The sequence below is a fragment of the Stegostoma tigrinum genome, chromosome 1 (assembly GCF_030684315.1).
Source record: "Stegostoma tigrinum isolate sSteTig4 chromosome 1, sSteTig4.hap1, whole genome shotgun sequence".
Taxonomy (NCBI): Eukaryota; Metazoa; Chordata; class Chondrichthyes; order Orectolobiformes; family Stegostomatidae; genus Stegostoma; species Stegostoma tigrinum.
Window position 1 is genome coordinate 188203394 of NC_081354.1, and position 18960 is coordinate 188222353.

General features: G+C 52.9%; 1 protein-coding gene across 6 annotated transcripts in view; it reads right to left on the reverse strand.

Moving 5' to 3' along the window:
* The window catches only part of LOC125450419 (lysyl oxidase homolog 3B-like), a 90844-nt gene that overhangs the window by 42645 nt on the left and 29239 nt on the right, over positions 1 to 18960 (reverse strand). For 4 of the 6 annotated variants that reach the window (XM_059650705.1, XM_059650714.1, XM_059650699.1 and 1 more), the window contains exons 5-7: positions 15638 to 15691; positions 12927 to 13125; positions 9491 to 9671 (exon numbers count right to left, since the gene is read on the reverse strand). In XM_059650705.1, the coding sequence (XP_059506688.1) occupies positions 9491 to 9671; positions 12927 to 13125; positions 15638 to 15691 (434 nt within the window). The remainder of the gene's footprint in view (positions 1 to 9490; positions 9672 to 12926; positions 13126 to 15637; positions 15692 to 18960) is intronic. The other 2 variants (XM_059650702.1, XM_059650708.1) reach the window with 2 other exon arrangements.

Sequence of the window (18960 nt, forward strand, 5' to 3'; positions counted from 1 at the left end):
TGACAGCAGAAAGCGGTAGGATTAGGCGACTACATAGAGTTCAAGTCAATAGAACAGTTAGGAATGTTGAAATTCAAGGGATCAAATAAATAATCCGTTTCACTGATGCATCCATAAAAACGGAATGCTCTGACAGGAGAACAACATTCATAAGAAATGAACAGGAATATAACACTATAAGACCATAAGGTACAGGAGCAGAATTAGGCCAATCGGCCCATCAAGCCTGTTCCACCAGTTGGTCATGGCTTACGTTTCTCAACCCTGCTCTCCTGCCTTCTCCCTTGGTAACAAGGTGTGGGGCTGGATGAACACGCAGGCCGAGCAGCAGCATAGGAGCAGGAAGGCTGACGTTTCGAGCCAAGAACCTTCATCAGAAAAGGGGGAGGGGGAAAGCGTTCTGAAATAAATAGGGAGAGAGGGGGAGACGGACCAAAGATGGATAGAGGAGAAGCTAGGTGGAGAGGAGACAGACAGGTCAAAGAGGCGGGGATGGAGCCAGTAAAGGTGAGTGTAGGTGGAGAGGTAGGGAGGGGATAGGTCGGTCCAGGGACTACTCAAGGTAACAAAGTGTGGGGCTGGATGAACACAAGAGGCCAAGCAGCATCTCAGGAGCACAAAACCTGAAGGGTCTAGGCCTGAAGTCAGCTTTCCTGCTCCTAAGATGCTGCTTGGCCTGCTGTGTTCATCCAGCCCCACACCTTGTTAACTCAGATTCTCCAGCATCTGCAGTTCGCATTATCTCCGGGGAGGACAGACAGGTCAAGAAGGCGGGATGAGGTTAGTAGGTAGGAAATGGAGGTGCGATTTGAGGTGGGAGGAAGGAAAGCATGCCATATGCCTTCTTGGCCACCCTATTGACCTGCGTTGTCACCTTCAGGGAAAAATGGACCTGAACACCCAGATCTCTCTGTTCATCAATTTTCCCTAGGACTTTTCCATTTACTGTATAATTCGCCCTTGAATTTGATCTTCCAAAATGCATCACCTCGCATTTGCCCGGATTGAACTCCATCTGCCATTTATCTGCCCAACTCTCCAGTCTATCTATATTCTGCTGTAATTTCTGACAGTCCCCTTCACTATCTGCTACGCCACCAATCTTAGTGTCATCTGCAAACTTGCTGATCAGACCACCTACACCTCCCTCCAGATCATTTACGTATATCACAAACAACAGTGGTCCCAGCACAGATCCCTGTGGAACACCACTGGTTACAGGTCTCCAATTTGAGAAACTCCCTTCCACTAGTACTCTCTGTCTCCTGTTGCCCAGCCAGTTTTTTATCCATCTGGCTAGCACACCCTGGACCCCATGTGACTTCACTTTCTCCATCAGCCTGCCATGGGGAACCTTATCAAACACCTGAAGTTCTCAACCACTCCTCATATGACAAGATCTTCATTCCCAGGATCATTTCTAATGAACCCCTTCTGGACTCCCTCCAATGCCAGCCCATCCTCCCTTAGATAATAGAGCTCAAAGCTGCTCACAATATTCCAAATGTGAGCCGATCAGAGCCTTACACTGCCTCAGCAACACATCTCTGCACTTCTATTCTCGCCCTCTTGAAATGAATGCAAACGTTGCATTCACTTTCCTCTGCTGTCCCTGACTTCCCTTGTCAGCCTCATCTACCCCTGATTATGTTTCTTCTTCCTTGGGATGAATTCCTGCTAAGCCTCTCAAATTACCCCCAGCTGTCATGCCATTACCACTCCGTCATCTTCCCTGCTCGGCTTCCCCTTCCAATCAACTCCGACCAGCTCCTCCCTCTTGTTACTGTAGCCATCGTTATTCAACCGTAATACAGTTACTTCTGATTCACTCTTCTCTCAAACTGCGCAGTGAATTTGATCATATTATTGTAACTGCCCCCAGGGGTTCCTTCACCTGAAGCTCCCCAATGAACTCTGCCTCGTTACACATCTCCAAATGCAGAGTTCATCCAGCTCCACACTTTGTTATCTTGGATTCCCCAGCATCTGCATTTCCCATTATCTCTGATCCAAATACAGAATTGCCTGTTCCCTAATGGGCTCTCCCACAAGCTGCTCCAAAAAAAGTAAATCCCATCTTGTAGATATTCCATGAGTTCCTTTTCCTGTCATTTGCTTCCAACCTGATTTTCCCAGCTCACCTGCATACTGAAGTCTATCCAGGCCTTTGATTCCTGATGAAGGGTCCCAACCTGAAACGTTGACTCTCCTTCTCCTTTGTCTGACCTGCTGCGTTCATCCGACTCCACACTGTGTTGTCTCAGACTCCAGCATCTACAGTTCTTACTATCTCCCATTTGATTCTTTTCTATCTCCTGGTTTATTTTCTGCCCCACATCCTGACTTTAGTCCGTACATAACTCTCATCAGGGTCTTTTATCCGAATACTGATTCTACATCTTCCAGTTCCATATCATTTCATTGCCTGCGGACAAAGCAACCCTGCTCTCGCTAAGATAGAACATAGAACATTACAGCACAGTACAGGCCCTTCGGCCCTCGATGTTGTGCCGACCTGTCATACCGATCTCAAGCCCATCTAACCTACACTATTCCATGTACGTCCATATGCTTATCCAATGACGACTTAAATGTACCTAAAGTTGGCGAATCTACTACCGTTGCAGGCAAAGTGTTCCATTCCCTTACTACTCTCTGAGTAAAGAAACTACCTCTGACATCTGTCCTATATCTTTCACCCCCTCAATTTAAAGCTATGCCTCCTCGTGCTCGCCGTCACCATCCTAGGAAAAAGACTCTCCCTACCCACCCTATCTAACCCTCTGATTATTTTATATGTTTCAATTAAGTCACCTCTCAACCTTCTTCTCTCTAACGAAAACAGCCTCAAGTCCCTCCGCCTTTCCTCGTAAGATCTTCCCTCCATACCAGGCAACATCCTAGTAAATCTCCTCTGCACCCTTTCCAAAGCTTCCACATCCTTCTTATAATGCGGTGACCAGAACTGTACACAATACTCCAAGTGCGGCCTCACCAAAGTTTTGTACAGCTTCACCATAACCTCTTGGTTCCGGAACTCGATCCCTCTATTAATAAAAGCTAAAACACTGTTTGCCTTCTTAACAGCCCTGTCAACCTGGGTGGCAACTTTCAAGGATCTGTGTGCATGGACACCGAGATCTCTCTGCTCATCTACACCACCAAGAATCTTACCGTTAGTCCAGTACTTTGTCTTCTGGTTACTCCTACCAAAGTGCATCACCTCACACTTGTGCGCATTAAACTCCAATTGCCACCTCTCAGCCCAGCTCTGCAGCTTATCTATGTCTCTCTGCAACCTACAGCATCCTTCGTCACTATCCACAACTCCACCGACCTTAGTGTCGTCTGCAAATTTACTAACCCATCCTTCTACGCCCTCATCCAGGTCATTTATAAAAATGACAAACAGCAGTGGACCCAACACCGACCCTTGCAGTACATCACTAGTAACTGGTCTCCAGGATGAACATTTCCCATCAACTACCACCCTCTCTCTTCTTTCAGCAAGCCAATTTCCGATCCAAACTGCTATATCTCCCACAATCCCATTCCTCTGCATTTTGTACAATAGCTTATTGTGGGGAACCTTATCGAACGTCTTGCTGAAATCCATATACACCACATCAACCGGTTTACTCTCATCTACCTGTTTGGTCACCTTCTCAAAGAACTCAATAAGGTTTGTGAGGCACGACCTTCCCTTCACAAAACCGTGCTGACTATCCTTAATCAATTTATTCTTTTCTAGATGATTATAAATCCTATCCCTTATAACCTTTTCCAACACTTTACCAACAACTGAGGTAAGGCTCACTGGTCTATAATTCCCAGGGTTGTCTCTACTCCCCTTCTTGAACAGGGGAACCACATTTGCTGTCCTCCAGTCTTCTGGCACTATTCCTGTAGACAATGACGAGATGTGTATCTTGGATATTTTGTTCCCAGGATGGATCACCCTGCAGCCATGTCTCTGTGATACCCACAACATCTTACCCACCAATTTCATGCTGCACTACAAGCTCATTAACCTTGTTTCCGAGACCTCATGTACCAAACCCTGACTCCTGCATCGGGAAGGGGACAGTCCGAGTTATCTCCATATCTGCTCTGCCTAACTTTTTGCTTCTGACCCTTTCCATGCTCCCTGCCCTATTATTTGTTATGGATACTTGACACACCTCTGGTGAGCCCTTCCCCACCCCGTTCAACTTTTCATAATTCTCCATGCAACAGAACCCACTCCTTTGCAATTTAGTTTAAAGCCCTACGCGCAGCCCGGGATAGGTGATTCGGCAGGTCTCTGGTCAAGGTAGAATTCAAGTGTAGCCTGTCCCATGGGAAAAGCTCCCTCCTTCCCGAATGCCAATGGCCCAGGAATTTCTCCCACATCACGATAGTGTCTTTTAAGATGTATCTGGACAGGTACATGGATGGGCGGGGAGCAAAGAGATACAGACCCTTAGAAAATAGATGACAGGTTCAGATACAGGATCTCGATCGGCGCAGGCTTGGGGGGCCGAAGGGCCTGTTCCTGTGCTGTAGGCTTCTTTGTTCTCTTTGTTCTATCAATCACTGAGCTGCATGTTTACCTCTTAAATCCTGTTAGCAGTGTGACAGTTAGCTCATGACACTCCCCCATATACCCCTCACACCTCACTGTGACACTCCCCCATGTACCCCTCCCCCCTCACTGTGACACTCCCTCATATACCCCTCCCCCCTCACTGTGACACTCCCTCATATACCCCTCCCCCCTCACTGTGACACTCCCCCATATACCCCTCACACCTCACTGTGACACTCCCACATGTACCCCTCCCCGTCACTGTGACACTCCCTCATATACCCCTCCCACTCACTGTGACACTCCCTCATATACCCCTCCCCCTCACTGTGACACTCCCTCATATACACCTCCCCCCTCACTGTGACACTCCCTCATATACCCCTCACACCTCACTGTGACACTCCCACATGTACCCCTCCCCCTCACTGTGAAACTCCCTCATATACCCCTCCCACTCACTGTGACACTCCCTCATATACCCCTCCCCCTCACTGTGACACTCCCTCATATACCCCTCACACCTCACTGTGACACTCCCACATGTACCCCTCCCCCCTTTACTGTGACACTCCCTCATATACCCCTCCCCCTCACTGTGACACTCCCTCATATACCCCTCCCCCTCACTGTGACACTCCCACATATACCCCTCCCCCCTTACTGTGACACTCCCTCATATACCCCTCCCCCTCACTGTGACACTCCCTCATATACCCCTCCCCCTCACTGTGACACTCCCTCATATACCCCTCACACCTCACTGTGACACTCCCACATGTACCCCTCCCCCCTTTACTGTGACACTCCCTCATATACCCCTCCCCCTCACTGTGACACTCCCTCATATACCCCTCACACCTCACTGTGACACTCCCACATGTACCCCTCCCCCCTTTACTGTGACACTCCCTCATATACCCCTCCCCCTCACTGTGACACTCCCTCATATACCCCTCCCCCTCACTGTGACACTCCCTCATATACCCCTCCCCCTCACTGTGACACTCCCTCATATACCCCCCCCCTCACTGTGACACTCCCCCATATACCCCTCCCCCCTCACTGTGACACTCCCCCATATACCCCTCCCCCCTCACTGTGACACTCCCACATATACCCCTCCCCCTCACTGTGACACTCCCTCATATACCCCTCCCCCTCACTGTGACACTCCCTCATATACCCCTCCCCCCTTACTGTGACACTCCCCCATGTACCCCTCCCCCCTCACTGTGACACTCCCCCATATTACCCTCCCCCCTCACTGTGACACTCCCTCATATACCCCTCACACCTCACTGTGACACTCCCTCATATACCCCTCCCCCCTCACTGTGACACTCCCTCATATACCCCTCACACCTCACTGTGACACTCCCTCATATACCGCCCCTTACTGTGACACTCCCCCATATACCCATCACACCTCACTGTGACACTCCCCCATGTACCCCTCCCCCCTCACTGTGACACTCCCTCATATACCCCTCACACATCACTGTGACACTCCCCCATGTACCCCTCCCCCCTCACTGTGACACTCCCCCATATTACCCTCCCCCCTCACTGTGACACTCCCTCATATACCCCTCACACCTCACTGTGACACTCCCTCATATACCCCTCCCCCCTCACTGTGACACTCCCTCATATACCCCTCACACCTCACTGTGACACTCCCTCATATACCGCCCCTTACTGTGACACTCCCCTATATACCCCTCACACCTCACTGTGACACTCCCCCATATACCCCTCCCCCTCACTGTGACACTCCCTCATATACCGCCCCTCACTGTGACACTCCCCCATATACCCCTCCCCCCTCACTGTGACACTCCCCCATGTACCCCTCCCCCTCACTGTGACACTCCCTCATATACCCCTCCCCCCTCACTGTGACACTCCCTCATATACCCCTCCCCCCTCACTGTGACACTCCCTCATATACCCCTCCCCCCTTACTGTGACACTCCCCCATATACCCCTCCCCCCTCACTGTGACACTCCCCCATGTACCCCTCCCCCTCACTGTGACACTCCCTCATATACCCCTCCCCCTCACTGTGACACTCCCCCATATACCCCTCCCCCCTCACTGTGACACTCCCTCATATACCCCTCCCCCTCACTGTGACACTCCCTCATATACCCCTCCCCCCTCACTGTGACACTCCCTCATATACCCCTCCCCCCTTACTGTGACACTCCCTCATATACCCCTCCCCCCTCACTGTGACACTCCCCTATATACCCCTCCCCCCTTACTGTGACACTCCCCCATATACCCCTCCCCCCTCACTGTGACACTCCCCCATGTACCCCTCCCCCCTCACTGTGACACTCCCCCATACACCCTCCCCCCTGACCGTGATACTCCCCCATGTACCCCTCACCCCTCACTGTCACACTCCCTGATATCCCCCTCATTGTAACACTCCCTGATATACCCCTCACTGTCACACTCCCTGATATACCCCTCACTGTAACACTCCCTGATATACCCCTCACTGTAACACTCCCTGATATACTCCTCACTGTAACACTCCCTGATATACCCCTCACTGTCACACTCCCTGATATACCCCTCACTGTAACACTCCCTGATATACCCCTCACTGTAACACTCCCTGATATACCCCTCACTGTAACACTCCCTGATATCCCCCTCGCTGTAACACTCCCTGATATCCCCCTCACTGTAACACTCCCTGATATACTCCTCACTGTAACACTCCCTGATATCCCCCTCACTGTCACACTCCCTGATATCCCCCTCACTGTAACACTCCCTGATATACCCCTCGCTGTAACACTCCCTGATATCCCCCTCACTGTAACACTCCCTGATATACTCCTCACTGTAACACTCCCTGATATCCCCCTCACTGTCACACTCCCTGATATCCCCCTCACTGTAACACTCCCTGATATACCCCTCGCTGTAACACTCCCTGATATACTCCTCACTGTAACACTCCCTGATATCCCCCTCACTGTCACACTCCCTGATATCCCCCTCACTGTAACACTCCCTGATATACCCCTCGCTGTAACACTCCCTGATATACCCCTCGCTGTAACACTCCCTGATATACCCCTCACTGTAACACTCCCTGATATACCTCTCGCTGTAACACTCCCTGATATACCCCTCACTGTAACACTCCCTGATATACCCCTCACTGTAACTCTCCCTGATAGACCCCTCACTGTAACACTCCCTGAAATACCCTTCACTGTAATAGTCCCTGAAATAGCCTGCACTGTAATACTCCCTGATATACCCCTCACTGTAATACTCCCTGATATACCCCTCGCTATAACACTCCCTGATAGACCCCTCACTGTAACACTCCCTGAAATACCCTTCACTGTAATAGTCCCTGAAATAGCCTGCACTGTAATACTCCCTGATATACCCCTCACTGTAATACTCCCTGAAATACCCTTCACTGTAGTACTCCGGTGGGATTTTAAATAGAACTGTTCTCTGGATCGCTGAATAAAGAGCAAGTTCACTGGCCATCTGTGATAATGGGAACTGCAGATGCTGGAGAATCCGAGATAACGAAGAGTGAGGCTGGATGAACACAGCAGGCCAAGCAGCATCTCAGGAGCACAAAAGCTGACGTTTCGGGCATGGACCCTTCATCCTTTAGGCCCAAAACGTCAGCTTTTGTGCTCCAAAGACGCTGCTTGGCCTGCTGTGTTCACTCAGCTCCACACTTTGTTAAGTTCGCTGGCCATGACTGGAACAAGTGCAGGTGAGCCTGACTACAGTCATCCCTTAACACTTTCATGAAAATGTGGGTCACACTGATATTTGGAGCAACTCGCCAAATGTCCCACTCTTGTTCTGTTTACTAAACTGTCTAATTTTCTCAAAGCCATTTCCTCGACTGTTTGAAATGTTCCCTCCTGTCCGGAATGTCTGGCGCGCACACGCACACTCCAGTTCGGGAATGCGATTCATATCCATGTACAAACACAGAGGGTTTGAACAACCTGCCAGGAATGAGAGACAGGAAAGAGAGACCTAAATGAAATTTCCAGCCTCAGGAATGCAGGCTCTAACGGAAGGTGGTGCCAGGATAGCGAGTGTGATCCAGTCAGAGAGAGTCTCTGTATTTGCGGCAGCTTTATTGTGGGTTTAGCCAAGCTGGGCAGATAGGAACGTCAAACCTGGGAATGGGTGATAATGGGATCTGCAGATGCTGGAGAATCCAAGATAATAAAATGTGAGGCTGGACGAACACAGCAGGCCCAGCAGCTGCTGGGTCTCTGGGAATGGGTCTCTTTTCTTCACATTGGGAGCTGCAGCCAGACCCTGAGCCTGTGTGCGACCGCGAAACCAGGAATTTCAACACAGGAATGGGAAGCGAGTGAGGGACACCAGGCAGCAGGCTCGACACATCAGAGGTGTCTCATCGTTTTATGACATGAAATATGTCCCACTCCAATACTCTCCCCACTACCTCCCCGACCGTAACTGTCCCCCCACCATCACTCTCCCCACTACCTCCCCCACCATCACTCTCCCCCCATCACTCTGCCCCCACCATCACTCTCCATCCACCGTCACTCTCCATCCACCGTCACTCTTCCCGCCACCTCACCCAACGTCACTCTCCCTGTTACCTCCTGCACCATCACTCTCCCCCCATTGTCACTCTTACCACTACCTCACCCACTGTCACTCTTCCCCCACCATCACTTTCCCCACTACCTACCCCACCATCACTCCTCCCCCACCGTCACTCTCCCCGTTACCTCCCCCACCATCATGCTCCCTGCACCATCACGCTCCCCATTACATCCCGATCCTGGCAATGACCCGCACCATCCCACTCCCTCCTGTGTCCCCCTCTCTCCCTTTACTTCCTGTCCTGCCCCAGTAATTCTCTGAATGGCACCTACCTTTACCCATCCGAGCCCCAGTCAGTGCCTCCTTGGCACTGCCAAACCCCAGCTCCCGGCACACCACACTGGCAGACACGGTGTTCCAGCGGTCGTCACAGATGGTACCCCATTCAGTGCCTTTGAGAATCTCCACGCGGCCTTCTCCAATCCGCGCCCCGGCCTTCAGCCTTACAGACAGCTAATCGCAGGGTAGGAGGAAAATACACCATCAATGTACCTGCAGCTCACTGACCCACAATATCTCCTCGAGCTGGGCTCTGACCAGCACACGGTGAGGAGAGGGAGAGACACGGAGACTGGCAGAAGGTAATGGGGGAGGCTGGCAGAAGTTGTGATGGGGGGGGGGGCGCAGATAGAGCAGCAGAGGTGGTGGGGGGGAGACTGGCAGAGGGCGACGGCAGAGAGGTGAGGTGGGAAGACTGGCAGAAGGTGAGGAAGGAGAGGTAGAGGGTGAGGGAGATGGGCAGAGGGTGAGGGAGATGGGAAGAGGGTGAGGGAGATGAGACTGTTAGAGGGTGAGAGGGTGAGGTTGATGGGGGACAGGGTGGCAGATCGTGAGGGGAGATGGTCAGAGGGTGAGGGGGCGAGGTTGATGGGGGGCAGGGTGGCAGGGAGTGAGGTTAGAGGGTGAGGGGGTGAGGTTGATGGGGACAGGGTGGCAGAGGGTGAGGGGAGATGGTCAGAGGGGTAAGGGGGCAAAACTCAGAGAGTGAGGGGGGAGATGAGCAGAGGGTGAGGGAGATGAGACTGGCAGAGGGTGAGGGAGCGAGGTTGATGGGGGTCAGGTTGGCAGAGGGCAGGTGGCAGAGTGTGGGTAATGAAGACAGGTTGACCACCTAATCCATCTCCATACCAGCACCATCTTGCATCCATTTACAAACATATTCATCTGGTGTTGAACGCAGTTTGGCCTTCCAAGTCTGCTCCCCCATTCAACGAGATCCTGGCTGATGTGATAATCCTCGGCTCTACTTTCCAGCCTTTTCCCCATAACGCCCAATCCCTTTCCTGATAAACATTTTGCCTCGCTCAGCCCTGGGTATACTGAAGCCTTGGCAGCCCTCTGTGCTAAATAATTCCACACATTCACTCCCCTCCAAGAGGAGAAGTCCCTCCCCATGCCAGTCCTTAATTGGCAACTCCCTATTCTGAGATTACTGTCCCACAGCGGGAAACAATCCCTCCGCATTTACCCTGTCAAGTCCCCTAAGAATCTTGTATGTTTCAATAAGGTCGCCTTTCATTCTTCTAAACTCCACAGTATACAGGCCCAATCTACCCAACCTGTCCTCATGAGGTAGTCTCTCTATACCCGGTATCCCTATAGCGAACCTTCTGTGGACTGCCGCTCATGCCAGGATATCTTCCCTTAGATAGGGGACCTGAAACTGCTCTCGGTATTCCAGCTGCAGGCTCACTCGTGCCTTGTGCAGAATAAATTATAGAAGGTTCTGCTGTTGTTGTTAGCTCCAACCTTGACTATTCCAACACACTGTAGAATAGAGAGGCTGAGGGGTTCGAGGGTGTAATTCGCAGCTAGGTGGGATGGTTAAGAAGGTGTGCAGCACGGTTGCCTTCATCGCTCAGACCTTTGAGAATAGGTGTTGAGATGGTGCAGGATGTTGGTGAGGCCTCTTCCGGGGGTACTGTGCAGTTCTGGTTGCCCTGTTATAGGAAGGACACTATTAAACTGGGACTCTTTTCGTTGGAGTGTGGGAAGTTGAGACAATTATAAAATCATACAGGGTGTAGGTGGGGTTAATGGTCATTGTCTTTTCCCTTGGATGGGGGATTTCAACACCAGGGGGTGAGAGCACAAAGACACTTAAAAAAGATATGAGGGACAAATGTTTTACAGAGAGGGTGTTTTGTGTGTGGAATGAACTTCCAGAGGAAACAGTGGACGTGGGTACAGTTACAATGTTTAAAAGACGTTTGGGTAAGTTCATGAAGAGGAAAGGTTCAGAGGGATATGGGCCAAGCGCAGGCTGGTGGGACTAGTTTAGTTTGGGAACATGGTCAGCATGGACTGGATGGACAAAAGGGTGTGTTTCCATGCTGTATGACTTTCACCTTGGGATGCCTTCTCCTACAGCCCCAGCTTGCTGCACTACCCTCCCTTCCCCCCTCACCCCCCCCCCCCACGCACTATCTTCTCCTCCCTCCCTCCCTTCCATCTGCCACCCTTCTCTCCCGTCTCCCTCCCTCCTTCCCCATCTCCCGTGCTTTGAATCCGTACCTCCCCTTTCACCCCTTCCCTCCCCTTCCATCCCTCCCCTTTCCCATCCTCCACCTCCGGTCACCTCCCCATCTCTTCCCGCTCCCCACCCCTTCCCGTCTCTCCCCTCCCCTTCCCGTCTCTCCCACCATCTCTCCCCCTCAACATCCCTCCCCTCCTCATCAACCCCCATCTCTCACCCCACTCTTCCCCTTCCTGTCTCCCCACCTCCGTCTCACCCCCATCCCCGTCTCCCCTCCTTAAATCTCCACCCCTCCCTCCCCGTCCCTTGCCCAATCTCTCACCGCTCCCCTCCCCTACCCGTCTCTCCCCCTTCCCCTCCTCCACTCTCCCCGCCACCTTTCCCCTCCCTGTCCCTTCCCCTGTCTCTCACTGCTCCCCTCCCCTACCCATCTCTCCCCCCTCCCCTCCTCATCTCTCACCCCCCACCTCTCCCCTCCCTGTCCCTTCCCCTGTCTCTCACTGCTCCCCTCCCCTACCCATCTCTCCCCCCTCCCCTCCTCATCTCTCACCCCCCACCCCTCCCCTCCCCGTCCCTTCCCCCGTCTCTCACCGCTCCCCTCCCCTACCCGTCTCTCCCCCTTCCCCTCCTCATCTCGCCACCTCTCCCCTCCCTGTCCCTTCCCCTGTCTCTCACTTCTCCCCTCCCCTACCTGTCTCTGCCCCCTCCCCTCCTCATCTCTCACCCCCACCCCTCCCCTCCCCGTCCCTTCCCCCGTCTCTCACCGCTCCCCTCCCCTACCCGTTTCTCCCCCTCCTCTCCTCATCTCTCGCCCCCCCCACCCCTCTCCTCCCTGTCCCTTCCCCTGACTCTCATCCCTCCCTCCCCTTCCCATCTCTCTCTCCCTCCATCTCGCCTCGCTCCCCTCTGCATCACATCCCTCCCCCTCCCCTCCTCGTCTCCCTCCCCGTCTCCCCCCATCTCTTCCTCCTTCCCTATCGCCGCCTCCCCTGCCCATCTCTCCCCCATCCTATCCCATCCACTCCCTGACTCTCCCCCCTCCTCTCCCCCTCCCTTCCCAGTCTCCCCCCCACCCTGCCCATCTCTCCCACCTCCCCTCCCGTCCCTGTCTATCGCCCCTCCCCCTCTCCTCTCCCCTTCCCAGCCCCACTCTGCCCCCCATCCGTCCATGTCTCTCCCCCTCCTCTCCCCCCTCCTCCTCTTCCCCCGCTTGCCTCCCCCCACCCCCTCACCTTGGGCTGTTTCCTCCTGCGCCCTTTGCTGAACAGAGGACCAGGGACACAGCTGGCAGCAGCGGGGGCACCCCCGGGGCACTGGTTACTGACGTTGCCCTTCAGTAGCTCGAACTGGCAGAGGGAGAAGTGGGTCTCGGTGCCCGCGCACACCACTGAGTGCACTCGGTAACGTGGTACTTGGCGTTCAGCCACCATCCTGAGAGAGAGAGGGGGAGATAGATGGGCGTTAGTCAGTACCAGTTCCACACTGTGTGCCCCCGGGCACTGTGATGGCTTCATTTGTGGAATGTGGGTATCATTCGCCGGACCTGTATTAATTACAAATCCCTGAAAACCCGGGGGGGGGGGGTGTTGCGGGGGGAGGTTAACGAGACCAACCACGTTGCTGTGGGTCTGGAGTCAAAAGTAGACCAGGCCAGAACAGGGCAGCAGATTTCCCTCACAAAAGGACATGAATGAACCCACTGGGTTTTTACAGCCTTCTTCCCACTCCATAACTTGCAATTAATTCCAATTCCACCAGCTGTCACGGTGACGTTCCAGCCCTGGTGGCCAGGACGACAGGCACGGCTAGGCCAGTCTCATTACAATGACGGTACCACCCCACACACTGTGTTCACATGGAGTGAAAGCTGGCACTTTCTAACGGAGCAGGGACAGGTTCAATGTGAACTCATCAACACTCTCATGCAGGAGCTGCAGGGTCCATCCAGGCAGAAACACCACGTGCCACGCACACTGCCAGACCTGCTGAGTTTCTCCAGCACTTCTTCATCTCACATTTTCCTTTGTCCGCATGGCTACACTTCTACTGAATTAGAAAGAGCTCAGTGCAACTGATAAACCAGGCCAAAGCTCCCTCTACACTGTCCCCATCAAACACTCCCAGCACAGGGACAGCACAGGGTCAGTTACAGGGTAAAGCTTCCTCTACACTGTCCCCATCAAACACTCCCAGCACAGGGACAGCACAGGGTCAGTTACAGGGTCAGTTACAGGGTAAAGCTTCCTCTACACTGTCCCCATCAAACACACGCAGCACAGGGACAGCACGGGGTTAGTTACAGAGTAAAGCTCCCTCTACACTGTCCCCATCAAACACACGCAGCACAGGGACAGCACGGGGTTAGTTACAGAGTAAAGCTCCCTCTACACTGTCCCCATCAAACACACACAGCACAGGGCTAGTGACATAGTAAAGCTCCTTCTACACTGTCCCCATCAAACACTCCCCAGCACAGGGTTAGATAGAGTAAAGCTCCCTCTACACTGTCCCCCATCAAAAACTCCCAGCACGGGGTTAGATACAGGGTAACTCTATCTCTCTGTTGTCACAGCAATGTTAACAGGATACTGTGACTGTCCCTTGTTAGAGTGTTCATTATGTTAAGTAGTCACGGCAAGGCTACTGAAACATCCTCACTTTACATAGCTGAATGTTGTTCAGAGCCAGGTTTGGGGTGTGGGGTGTTGGACGGTGGCAGGGGAGGGGCAGGAATTGGTGGAGGAATGGGGAGGGGGAGGGTTTAGCAGGACAGGTGTGGGGTTTGGCAGAGGACAGGGGCAGGGCGAGGTGTGGGGATTGGTGGGGGTCAGGGAGGGGGCGGGTTTAGTGGAAGAGGCATGGGGTTTGGCAGGGGATGGGGACGGGGGAGGGGTGGGGATGGGTGGGGGATGGGGAGGTTTTGGCAGGGGGAGTAGGAGAGAGAGTGCAAGGGCCTTGGTTTGGCAGGGAGGCCGGGACGTTGGATACCTTCAAGGCAGAGATTGATCTCAAAAGGAATCAAGGGCTACAGGGAGAGTGCAGGAAGTGGCATTGAAATGCCCATCAGCCATGATTTAAATGGCAGAGTGGACTTGATGGGCCAAATGGCCTTACTTCCACTCCTATGTCTTATGGTCTTATGGGATCTGGCGGGGGGGGGGGGGGCAGTGAGGGGCAGGGAGCAGACTCAGTTTGTCGGGGGGGGCTCAGTTTGGACTGAGGGAGGGGCTCACCTTGGCAGGGGGCCGTCTGGGATTGGCGGGGGTGGGAATTGGAAGGGGAGGGGCGGGGATTGGCAGCGGCAGGGCTCTGTTTGGGCGGAGGAGGGGCTCGATTTGGTTGGGGAGGGGAGGGGATGGGCAGGGGAGGGGAGGGGATGGGCAGAGATTGGAAGAGGCAGGGCTTGGTTAGGGCAGGGGAGAGGCTGTTTCGTGGGGGAGGGGCGATTGTGGAGGGGCTGTGGGGAGGGGCTCGGTTTGGATGGGGTGTGACTTGGTTTGGCTGGTGGAGGAGCTCGGTTTGGATGGGCCTTCTTGGTTGGGATCGTGGGGTACTCGGTTGGGGTGGCAGGGCTGTGGGAAGGGGCTCAGTTTGGGTTGGGGTTCTCGGTTGGGGTCGTGGGGAGTCTCAGTTGGGGTGGAGGGGACTCAGTTTGGGTGTGGACTCAGTTTGGGTGGGAGCTCTCGGTTAGGCTAGTGGGGAGTCTCAGTTGGGGTGGGGGGGACTCAGTTTGAGTGGGGGATCTCGGTTGGGGTGGGGTGGACTCGGTTTGGGTGTGGGGACTCGGTTTGGATGGTGGAGGTGCTGTGGGGAGGGTCTAGGTTTGGGCGGGGGGTCTCGGTTGTGTTGGGGGGGACTCGGTTGGGGTGTGGGGTGCTGTGGGGAGGGGTCAGGGTGGGGAAGTATGAGAATGAGTGACCATTCTACACCTTCCCCCCATTACCTTGGGGGTGAACTCCTGGCTCTTTTACCATTCGCTCGGCGCCTCCTTAAACGCCTACAGGAAGAGAGGGCACAAAACAGGCATCGCAATGGAATCAATAGCACCCCCCCTCCACAGCCCCCCACTCGCAGCCCCCCACCCACAGGCCACCACTCCACCAATCCCAAACAACACCCCTTTTCCTGATCACATCCCAAAGCCCTTGCCTTAACCCCTCCCACCCCATCCCCCTACCTTCTCCAATCCCCATTCCATCCACGCTGGCCCCTCCTCACCCCCCTCACCCCACCCCCTCCTCTGACCCCACACCCCTCCTCCTCACCCCCCCCCCAACCCCCATGCCCCACAACTCTTCCCATGCCCTCACCCACACCAATCCCTCTGCCCCCACACCCCTCCCCTTTATGTCTCCCCTGCTTTTTGGCCCTCCTCTCTCCCATGCTCTCTCTCTCTCTGCCTATCCCCCGTCCTCTCTCCCCTCTACCCCTGCTCTTTCCCATGTATACAAATGCGGATGAACGATCCGGTGATTTTTTTTTGACGGCAGTGCTGTGGGTGTGGTGGATATGGATTGTTACACAGTGCTACAGCCTTGCAACAGCTCACACCAGGGAACGCAGCAACATGAAGAACAGAAAAACAGCCTAGTAACTGGGGACAGGGAGTAACGGCCGCTGGGTATTTCTTAAACTGGAGGAATGTTGCACGAGAGTTCCCCAGAGATCAGTACAGGAAACCTTGCTTTTCTTGACCTGTTTTCACGATCTGGACTTGGGGCACATCCTAAGGGTGTGGCTGCTGTGAAATGTGGAGGTATTGTAAACTGTGAGCAGCAGAACTAAAATTGGGACACAATGTTCGGTGAAATAGACAGTGAAGTCACACATAAAACCTAATGCAGGGAAGTGTAAAGCGATTAACTTTGGTGGGAAGAACACAGAGAGACAGTATAAAGAGAAGGCTACAACTGTAAACCAATGCAGGAGCAGAGGGACCTGGGTGTCTGTCATCCAAAGTGAACATTACTCATCTGAGATAATGGGAACTGCAGATGCTGGAGAATCCTCTCTGAAGGGTCTAGGTCCGAAACGTCAGCTTTTGTGCTCCTGAGATGCTGCTTGGCCTGCTGTGTTCATCCAGCTCCACACTTTGTTATATATTACTCGTCTGAGTCTGCTAGGGTCCTGAGCCAATAACTGATCACAGAATCACAGGGTTCAGTGCACAGCTTTCAGAATGAGAATGTTACCCACTGACAGTGAGCAAAGAGAGAGAGATCTAGCTGCTCACAATGAGGATCCAGTTACTCTCACAGTGAGGGTGAGGATCCAGTTACTCATCTGCACCTTTCCGTGATCCCCTGCCAATACACACAGGATCTGCGTGTTGCTAATGAGCTGGACCATCACAGAATTCTGTCGGAATGTTGGTATTTTGCTGACACTCAAAAGGGCACGTGCCCTGATACATGCAGCCGGCAGCAGAGAGAGGGAGCGAGGGAAAGAGAAAGACAGCTGCTGAGGCGAAGAGAGGTCGTAGCAATGAATGGAGGACAGAAAGCAATTGAGAAGGAAAGAAAAACAGAGACAGATCTGGAAGAAGTGAGACGGATGGCCAATGTGGTGAACGAGATCAGTATAAAGTGGGAATTAGCTCCTTTCCAAAGAAAGGAGTTATCGGGGAAACAAGAGAGATAGAGGGAGAGAGGAAATGGAGAGAGAAATGTGGAGATGGTGAGAAGCAGTGTGTTAGACAGTGAGGGAGAGATAGACAGTGAGAGCAATTGGGTGACAGAAATACAGAGGAAACGATACAGTGAAGAATGTACATTAAAGATTGGAATAGAACTCAACAGGGTGAATGCTGAGAGAGTGTTCCCTGTGTAGATCAGATGGGAGCTAGGGGCCTTCATGACAGAGATGAGGAGATTTCTTTTCTCTCAGTGGGACATTAGTTTGTGGAACTCTCTTCCCAAGCAGCAAAGGAAGCTAACCACAGGAACATTTCTAAGGCAGAGGCTGACAGACAATTAATAAACAAGCAAATGAAAGGGGTAACTGCAGTGGGGGCTAAGGAGTAATTTGGAGCTGAATCTGCAGATCTTATTGAATAGCAGCACAGGCTCGAGGGACCCAGCGGTCTAGTCCTGCTCCCAATTAGTACGCTGCTGTGCTTTTTGTTATCAAAGTGAGTAACGTGACGTTTATCTACATTCTATTTCACCCACCATGCTTTACGGACTCACTCAGCCTGTCCAAATCTTACTGCAAGATTTCTGCGTCCTCCTCACAGCTCACCCTCCCTCCCACCCAGCTTTGTGTTGCCTGCAAATTTGGAGATATTGCATTTAGCACCCTCAACTGAATCATTAATATACACTGTGAACAGCTGGAATCCAAGCACTGATCCCTGTGACATGAGTCACTGCCTGACTCTTCGAAAAAAGCCTGTTTACCTACTTACACACAGCAAGAACTGCAGATGCTGGAGTCAGGAACAACACAGCGTGGAGCTGGGGAACACAGCAGGCCAGGCAGCACCAGAGGAGCAGGAAAGCTAGCATTTTGGGTTGGAAATTTCCAAAAATTTTCCTGCTCCTCTGATGCTGCTTGGCCTGCTGTTGTCATCCAGCTCTACACCTTGTTATCTATGTTTACCTACACTGTAACCCACCTGCTAAGCAGATCTCTAACAATGTTAGTATCACTCTCAGTCTTATACACTTTAATTTTACATACCAATCTCTTCTGTGGGACTTTGTCAAAAGCTTCTGAAAGACCAAATGAGCCACATCCACTGGCTCTCCCTGATTTATTCTCCTGGTTATACCCTCGATAAATTGCTGTAGATGTGCAAAGTATATTTCCCTGTTGTAAACCCGGGCTGTCTTTATCTATTCCTCTCACCATTTTCCAAAAAGTTGGGATTCTTTAAAAAGATCAATGCTCTCCCAGATGAACCAACCCCCAACCTCATCCACTCCCCTCATCCCAACATCTCCCCCCCATCCTATCATCTCCCCCAACCTACCCACAGGACCCCCCTGTCCCATCCACTCCCCCCATCCCAACATCTCCCCCCATTCCAACATCTCCCCTAGCCCACCCACACCACCTCCTCTACCCCATCCACTCCCCCATCCCAACATCTCCCCCCACCCACCCACCCAAACCCCTCTCCCCAATCTCACCCCCACCCCAACCTCCATCTACCCCATCCACTCCCCCATCCCAACATCTCCTCCCAACCCAACCTCCCTCGACTTCATCCACTCCCCCCATCCCAACATCTCCCCCACCCTAACCTCCCTCTACCCCATCCCC